Raw genomic sequence first — 8980 nt, 5'->3', positions numbered from 1 at the left:
AGAAAATTCCAATGCATTTCTAATGCATTATTTATTCCCAGTTTTTTGGGAATAACTTTGGGAAAAATTGGAATTTTAACACCAAAAGTCATAGCACCCCTTGCGGGATCAAGACGCACGTTTTGATGTATATATTACCGGGGTTTTCTCAAAGCTGCGGGACGAGTTACGCGCCGAAATTTGGCGGAAGAATAATAAACCCGAAACAGAAGATTAATAGATGCCTCGGGGCTCTGCCTACCAAACCGACAAGTGACGAATACATATGCAGTTCTCCCACAATGCACAGGGAAAGACACTATTGTTTATCATGGCTTCTATAAGATGAAAACTGACACAATTAGGAAAGTAGGGCTTCATGAAAGAGCATGGGTAGATCCACTGGGATGAAGGCTTTGATTTTGGGAAAGTGATTTATAGAGCAGAGAAAAAAACAAGCCGCAGTCTGGCCGTAAACAAAGCTAGAAATTTTGATGGGAAAGCGCCGTGATTGAGCCTGGAAGCTCCGTGGCCTCAGATAGCCTCTGTGTGCTGAGGATGCACTGAGGCCCCTGCACATCTCCTACACTGACAATAGGGCGAGCTCGCAGGATGGAGTCCCATCGCACTGCCTTTGCTACGTGGCTTCCCACCTCTCTGAGCAGGAGAGCAAAAGGCGAGGGAGGCTATATTCAGAGGAGTGAGGGACAATCACGAGCGTGCCGCCACAAAGAGCCCTCAGCTGAGCACGCAAACAGCTATGTGCCGTCACCATTTGTCACTATTTCCGACATCTCGATTGCTCAAGTCGTAGCAGCCGAGAACATTAACCCTGGTTATATTTTAGCAAGTGAGCAGCAGCAGCCAGAAAATCCAGCCTACACAGACGGGCAAGCGCAGACTTGTCAAGTTAAAAAGGGAATGTCACCAAGTTGTAAACACTTCCTGTCAGGAAGGGAGCACTTCCTTAATCCTGGAGCAACCAAGCCATTCCTTATTTTCCACCAAACAACTGCAGATAGTGGCTCTCTTTCTCTCCCCCTGTTCCTATCACAGGAACAGCTAATTTTAACTATTAAAAAAACTAAAGCCGTAAAATGTGACACACAGATCTGAGAAACATTACAAGAGAGTCACAATTGAGCAGACTAATTTCTCACTCAGAGAATGCATGAAATGAAAGTCTGGAATCCCACTAAGAAGAAAGAAAGAAATGGAAGTGTTGAGCTTCCTGGTGGGCACTCAGAACAGAGGGCAGCTCTGTTTGCAGGACAGAAATCTGGCTGCCTCCTGCAGTGTAACACAAAAACAACAGCCTGCATTCACACACAGGTGATACAGAGGCAAATCTGCTCTCTATGACCTCTACCGTATACTGTATTTTGATGCAAAAATAACATTTTGGTTTAATCTGGAGTTTGCATAGTGCAAAAAAAGTCAATGATTCATGTAAATTCTCCTTTTGTGCCTCAGATGGCATGCAAGCTTAAGGCTCAATTTGTTTCCTTTTAATCGGTGTGTGACGATCTGCCTGCCCAACAGGACTCCCTCCGTCTAGATTCAGCTACACACACTGTCATTAAACAAAACAGAGCCATGTGTCTACAACTCCCCAGTGGCCGGAGCTGCAGCACTAGTCTGCAGGCTAATTGTAACCTGGTGGAATCATGTGACTGATGTTCCGGTGCAAAGCTAGAAAAAGCAAATCAAGCAACAAACACAACAGACTCCATCGGGACTCTTTAAACTGGAAAGAAGGCTCCCAGATGGAGTGGAAGAAGAAAATAAGCAAACAATGGCTAAAGGCCATCATTTCGAAGACCTATAACTTTCAGGCACATGTGGTGGGATGGGTGTATATAAAACCTAACCATGACTAGTTATTACACTCAATGATGCTGGATTACAGTGCCATGATGTAAATGTAACAGGATTTGTGGATTTACCCAAATGATATCTTGATATAACCATTACATTATGGCTTCCAGCGTATCCTCCGCTACAGGATGACTTCATCCTGTTTCAGGAGGAGGCGGGGCTTCAACATGCACACTGTTAGGCTGTGGACCAAAGAGCACTGTGCTCCTTCCTTCCTTTCAAAGTGCCCTTCCAGGATTCTTGTTCAGGTCACAGGAATGCATTGTGACGCTCTTTTCTCAATGGCAGTAGAGCATAAGAAAAACAAAACAGTGGGTATCAAATGTGTGAGGCATGAAAAGAATAATTTGTTGTGCTCTGAGAAGCAGGTAATTGAAACTGAATATCTTGTAGTCTTGCTTTAGCCAGGGTGACTTTGAGAAAATGCTTTAGATGCTTAAAATAGTTCAGGAAATGCATGGCATTCTTTGACACCTAAGTGTTAAACATGGAAACAGACATCTCACAAGCTTTTTATACCAACAATATCACAGACTACAGACAGTCTACTGTTATGAGTCAGAGTAGCCATAGCAGCTCACTGTAAGTTACTTACACAATTTATCATAATTATCAAAATAATTATCTGCTTACTTCAGACGTGAGTCACAATCTGTCCAACACTGATGGTAAGAAATTTGTCACAACTGAGCATGATTAAGAAAAACAACAGCTGCAAAATCCATGCACAACACAGCTTTCACACCAATCTGTTAATTATTTCAATCTGGGTACCACATTGTCACAGAGGTGAGAAATTACTTTAATACATCACATCCTTATTTGTACAGCTATATACTTTCCCATTATGTATTTTTTTTGCTGAAATTATTTAAACATTCTCAGCGTCAGAGCACAAATAAAGAAGTTTGTGGAAGTTTTAGAGCAACAAGGACACATCCTGTACAAATCTGGCATACAGTTGGGCCTGCTATCAATCTCACCAGCCTCCATCTGATACAGAAAGGTAAAGAATTGCACTTAAATAGGGATGCTGTGACAAAATATGATGGGCTCTGATGTTTTCATTCATTTTCTGGCTCCCTGAAGGAAACCATTTTCACAGACCCAGGTGATATTGACGACGGTGCTTGACATTTCTCCTATCACCGGCAGATATGAGAGCATGAAAGGCCAGTGGGATGCATTTATAAAAATGCACTGATGTATGGAGTGCCAGGGTGAAAGGCCATGAGAAGATATTCACATTGTGGGGAAATGAAGCCGAGCCAACTTCAGCCATGCAATACAGGCACTATAATATGCCGGCCAGTCAAACAGGGCTCATGTACCCATGCTGGAGAACTGTAGCATGGATGGTCACATACTGCAGCACACCATCTCAAATTCATTCTGATCATTACACATTACATTCAATCTGATCCAAATGGATTCAAAAGGTATGCATAAGACAAAAGAGAACATCTATTCTACGGTAGCCTGTTATGTAAGATCACTGCCTTTGTATTAACTAGTATTCACTGAATTTGACATATTTTTAAACTATGAAATACAGTGTCTAATCTTTACCCCCAAAACAGGTTACTTCACACTAATATTCTGCATAATTTGTTTGAGCTGAAATCATGAATATGTGAAGGTTATTTTTAATGTAATCTGCATGTTGGAGTTCGGTAAAACAGTAAAGACAGCACATCCACCATAGCTGGAGATGCTCTCTGCATCCTGTTACTGAGAAATGTTGATCAGATTAAATGGGTCACACCTGTGCTGTCTAATGTCTTTACATCAGTAATATTGTAGTTGCATTCATATTAAGTTCACAATTGCTTTGATTTTCACAGCATACCAAGAACGAGATGAAAATATTTCACAAATCTGACATTGGACATCTTTGCTTTAGCCTGCATGTGTGGAAAAATGACAGATTACAGCTTCCTCAAGACAACTTTCTTTCCGTTCTTACATGTAGGATGGTGAAAAAATTCAAAATGGCAGAAAATATCTTCAAGCGGAAAAGGGAAGGACATATTTTGATAGATTTTTCTTGAACTAAAGAATGCAGGAGAAGAGGGGATGTTACTTCATGCCTCATGGCCGAAAATAGAAAGTGCTTTATAACGGCCCTATGGGGGCACTATCCTCACCAAGATTTGATAAATTTTTCCTTGACCTATGGACTAACGTTCCACCAAATATCACTGAGATCTGTTGAGTGATTTTTAAGATACTGACAAACAAACACATACACATAAAGGATCAAAAACGTGACCTTCTTGGCCGAGACAAATATGGTTTCCACCACCAGCATAATAAATTGAATTACTGAACTACATTTTGTAAAAAAATAAAAAAATAAATAAATAAAATGCATGGAAGGGATGTAGGAAAATAAGCACAGAGGCAATCTGTCAATCCAGATGCCTCTGTTGGCTGCACAGCAACTGTCTGGGCCTCTGATGCAACTGCATGCCTCTATAGATAGGTATATGAGCTGGCTTGTAGGATCAAGGAGTCAAAGGGACCCCGAGCCCTGGAGGGAGCTGAAGTTAGATTGGAAGAGCAGTCTCCCAGGTGCACAGACAGATACTGATGATGACGGGCTGCACTTCACAAGGATACCGCAGTCTGTCAGCTCCGCGCCACTGCTTTTGTTTACACATTTCCAAGTGGAGCCCGTCATCACTTTCGGTTGTCCTTGAGGGAAGTTAGGTTAGTGCTGAGTAGAGCAATGAGCTGGGAGATGAGGCCTTTAATTAGTTCCAAGGCAGGATGATAATTGATCATCTCACTCAACTCATTCTACCATGAAGGGCTTGGCATCATTGAAAACAAAAACACATCAAAATGCCTCCAAAACTCAAAACTACAAGTTATGTGCATAAGATAAAGCTCCATACGAAGATGAGATGAAATAGGACACCTATGAAAATGCAGCGGATGTATTATAATTTGCAGGACAGATATACAGTATATCATTGCATATCAAAACTTTCTTTATCTTGCTTTTTCCCCCATGGAAGCCTGGTGAATAGAAATGGACTTGGGGAAATTCACTTGATGCTGCTATTGGCATTTCAGGCCTGGGCTAAGCAGTTATATAATTAGCATTCATGAGTCAAGTAATTAAAACATCAATGTAACCGAGCAATGTTGTTAAGACACATAGCTCTTTACTCAGGCTCTAGCAGTCAGCGTTTTAGTCTGTACGGGTAGAACAACAAGTAGAATACAACACAGTTTCTAGAAAAGCTACTGTCTCCTTTTACAAACACATTAATATGTATGTATGTGCTTAGGTTAGAAATCACTATCCAGACGTCTCTCTTGGTTTGCAAAAAAAAAAACTGCCTGAGAAAAGTAACGATATAACAGTTCATTAAACAAGAACACCTGCTGTCCACAAATTTTTGACCATTCAACACCAGCCTGAAGACAGAGTGTATTAAACAAACTGAAAACGGTTCATCCTCGCATTGCCAGAGAGTGTTGAAAGTTTCTCTATATGTGGACAATCCTGCATTAGTAGAATTTTCAATCCTCACCTGGAGAGTCGGTCTAACAAGGATTTACAAACAATTATCATGGCCAGCCACAGTTGAATTAGAAAATCCTCAGCTTCAGGTCAAACTGTAATCCTTACAAAAGTTTGAACAAAAACCCTTGCAACACTTTGAAGCAACAGCAGTGTCGTTACTAAGCAGTACGGTGACTTTTTGGAAAGGTTTTTAAGTGCAAGTGATTCATCCACTATTTTAGAAATGATAATGAGGTACACTTGTGTACATGCTCTCGTTTTTTTGACATTTGAGAGATACTTAACCTTGAAACTAAATAAATGTGACAACAAAGACTGAAACACATCGTGTTTTTTGAGCTGTATTACTGCTGCAAACTTTCCTTCCCTCCTGAGGGTGTCAGGTGACTGACAGTAAGCCATGCAGTTAAGGCGCTCAACTCAGCACAAAGTAAAAAGCCAAAATGGAGACTTTTTTATTTTTTGGACGCAGCCAAATTAAGGCTTCGTGATTATCATGATTGATTATGCAGCACTGATCATTTTCAAGTCAGTTGGAGCTTCACTAATGCACTACAAGACAGATAGAAACTAATTCTAAAGGTGGCAAAACAGTGCCAGATATCTCCAGTTACAAAAAAAAAAACAAAAAAAAAAAAAACAGCATCTTCACCACACTTCCCCCTCCACTACTACACCCATTTTATTTAACCTTCAGCACTTGACAAAAAACCCTTAAACCCTTCCCTCAGCATATTGCTTAAGCCCACCAGCTGTCAGTACTGATTTAGCTCATCTATATCATCATTCACACAGCTAGGTGTGAGGTATTTAAACCATACTATACAATCATCTTTGTGTATGTTAGAGGCATATGGAGAAGGGGGGGCAAAGGCAACTGTACTATTGACTGAAGGAGATCCAAATAAGCGTTAATTAACAAGAGACAACTATAATCTGTTTAATCAGCTTGAACAGCTGCAGTGGCTGGGTGAAAATTGTAAATTCTGGTTTCCTGCTTGTTTTGCTGATAAACGATAATGTTATGTATGAATATTAAACCTGCAAAACCAAGTTGACAAAGGCTGCTGAAAACCATGGCTGACAGTTTGGGAAAACAAAAATCAGCACAGAAGATAGTTTTATGAGCTTCACTTGGTTGTCATATGGGAAATATAGATGACAGCAACAGTTGTGTTTTGTGTGATCAAAACTGGGGCGAACAGAAAAAGAAAAAAAAAAAAAAAAAGCACAGTCTTCCTTCACACAGCACTCTTGTGAAAGGTTGCAGATGCTGTGGAATACAAATGAAAGTGTTGAGCTAAAACCAACTGTGAGCTCGCCACATGTCACAAGACAGGTGCGAAAGCAAACACAAGAGGAGGAGGAGGAGGAAGTAACATGAAGGTGAAAATCAAGATGACCAAAAAAATTTTTGGAGCACAGTTGTGATTGAAGGCATGATCTGAGGAGGAAACAGTGGTGCACAGTGTGTATTTTCACATAGCCGTGTTTTCCCCTCTGTACATCAGCTATACAGACACTGAAACATTCCTCAGCGGGATCGCACTCATCATACAGTATGTCCTTAACCTCACTGACACTGAGCGTCTCAAGTTTCGCCAAATGAACCCGCTGTGTGTGAATTCCTGGGAAGCCTGACATGGCAGCATGCTCCATGCACAGCCTGCATGCATTCTGCTTGGATGTCTCCACAGCCACTTTGTGCTGATGAGTGTGCAACCAGCTCCATACAGGGACCACAATTTAAGATGTTAAAAAAACAACAAAGGCACAAGGCTTGTGCTGTTATATTCAGAGAGCAGTGCCAAGAGAGGCTCAAATTAGAGCCATATATCCATAAACTCATCACAAGTGATCCCCTGCAGGCAACAGGCATCACTGCAAAAAGAACATTCACTAAATTGATCTGTCTAGTTAAATAAGATTAGATTAAAGTTAAATTAGAGACACAGTGAATAAGTCTAGATCACATTGTTGGTTGGGAGTAAGCTGCAGCTTCAGAAACACACACACACACACACACACACACACACTTCACCCAGTGGAGCAGAGTTTGCCTGTACTTTAAGTGTCAAAGTGGACAAAAAGACGCACAGTTTTTAGTATTAAAAGGCATATCTGCTGAGATAGTGGTCTGTGTGTCAACACAGGACATAGACTGTTCCCTCCACAGCACTCCTTGTAGTGCATGTTAGTTGTCTGACAGAGGTGGATGTCGCAACTCGCGCGGACAGCCGTTGTGCGGCAGTGATAACAAGTTCTGCCGGTTGTAACGATTCATTCCTTTCATGAGTAGGTCAAGTGCTTCATAAACAAACCACGCTTACTCGATGGGAAAAAATGAGCACCGGATTTATGAGAAAGAACTGTATTTCTGTGATTTATTACCTTTGAGAGAAATAAGACTCAAAGGGAAATGATTAGTAGGATTAATTAGGCTAACGAGAACAAACGCTTTTTGTTTCTGCTGGGTTGTAATTAAGAAATTCTGCCTATGGGCAAGTTAAGAAGCTAGCAAGTTGTTGCTCTCTGCTTAACTACAGGCTAATGTTTGGACTAACTTCACCCACCTTCTCCTTGTTGTCGTGGTCCGAGGGAGGTGAAGTAGGAGATTTAACACTCCCTACAGCAACAGCCTGGGTGACTGTGACACCACCGCCCGGAGCTGGGCTGCTCTTTTCGATTGTTTCCACCTTGATAAGTCGGTGCTTTGGTGACACGTACTTGATATCCGGCGACCCAACAGTGTTCAAGCTCGGGCCAAATGAAATATTTCCACCTGGAGTGTACGGGTCCTCGAAGTCCAGCTCCTTTTGAAGTTTGTAAGCAGCGAGGATGTCCGGCTGAGCTGGGCTGGGGAAGGTGGCGCCGGAGCTTGTTTGTTGGTAGCCAGGCGTACCGGGCACACCGGTGGGACAGTGTCTGTAGTCCGGTTTCGGAGGCGCCGGAGGGGGTGCTTTGGTAGTTTTGAATCCTAGGTGCTCCTTGAACCACTTGGCCATGCTGCCAGTGCATCGCTCACAAGTCAATGAATGTAGTTTAGTTCCACCTTTTCTGCCAGCGGAGCCCCAGACTGTTCGTCAAAGTGGGATCCTCGGGTCACCCGTGGCCGGCAGACCCGGGTTCGGAGCGTGTCGCCAGTCTCGTGCGACTCTGTTGGTCCGGAGAGAAGCGCGCAAGCCGGCGAGAGAGCAGCCACAGGCACTTTCTGATCTGCCCTGCCGCAACTCTGTCACTCTGTCGCATACACACACAGACACACACACACACTCACACACGCTTTTGTCGCTATGACTGCTCGGCTTCTCTCCACGTCAGGTTTCCAGACTACGCAACATGGGAGCGCTTGTGCAAGAGTAACACACGCCCCCCACCCCGCTCCAAATACAACCTGCCCTCCCTACCTGAAAACATTCACTGCCACCTACCGGACTCCTGAAACTCCGCGGACTGTTCACTGCTGTAAATACAAGTCACCGCTGCATGTAGGCGACCCACCCCCCATCAGATGACTGTCTGATTACAGGAATCCAATATGAAGATGATGGTTTGAGATGATGATTGAGATCCATTGTTGGTCCC

The 8980-nt window shown here is 42.7% G+C and overlaps 1 protein-coding gene across 3 annotated transcripts in view; it reads right to left on the bottom strand.

Annotated features, from left to right (window-relative positions):
- The window catches only part of shf (Src homology 2 domain containing F), a 96625-nt gene extending 87905 nt beyond the window's left edge, over nt 1-8720 (bottom strand). For 2 of the 3 annotated variants that reach the window (XM_023411991.2, XM_023411992.2), the window contains exon 1: nt 7969-8718. In XM_023411991.2, coding sequence (XP_023267759.1) covers nt 7969-8400 — 432 coding nt within the window. In that variant the 5' untranslated portion in view covers nt 8401-8718. Of the gene's footprint in view, nt 1-7968 lie in introns of all 3 variants that reach the window. The other variant, XM_023411990.2, reaches the window with a different exon arrangement.
- Between the last annotated feature and the right edge of the window lie 260 nt (nt 8721-8980).

The sequence above is a fragment of the Seriola lalandi genome, unplaced genomic scaffold (assembly GCF_002814215.2).
Source record: "Seriola lalandi dorsalis isolate HSWRI2012SDOR001 ecotype SW California unplaced genomic scaffold, Sedor1 jcf7180002054474, whole genome shotgun sequence".
In the NCBI taxonomy this organism is placed as follows: Eukaryota; Metazoa; Chordata; class Actinopteri; order Carangiformes; family Carangidae; genus Seriola; species Seriola lalandi.
The sequence above is the reverse complement of the archived record's forward strand: the minus strand, read 5'-3'. Positions and strand labels throughout refer to the sequence as shown.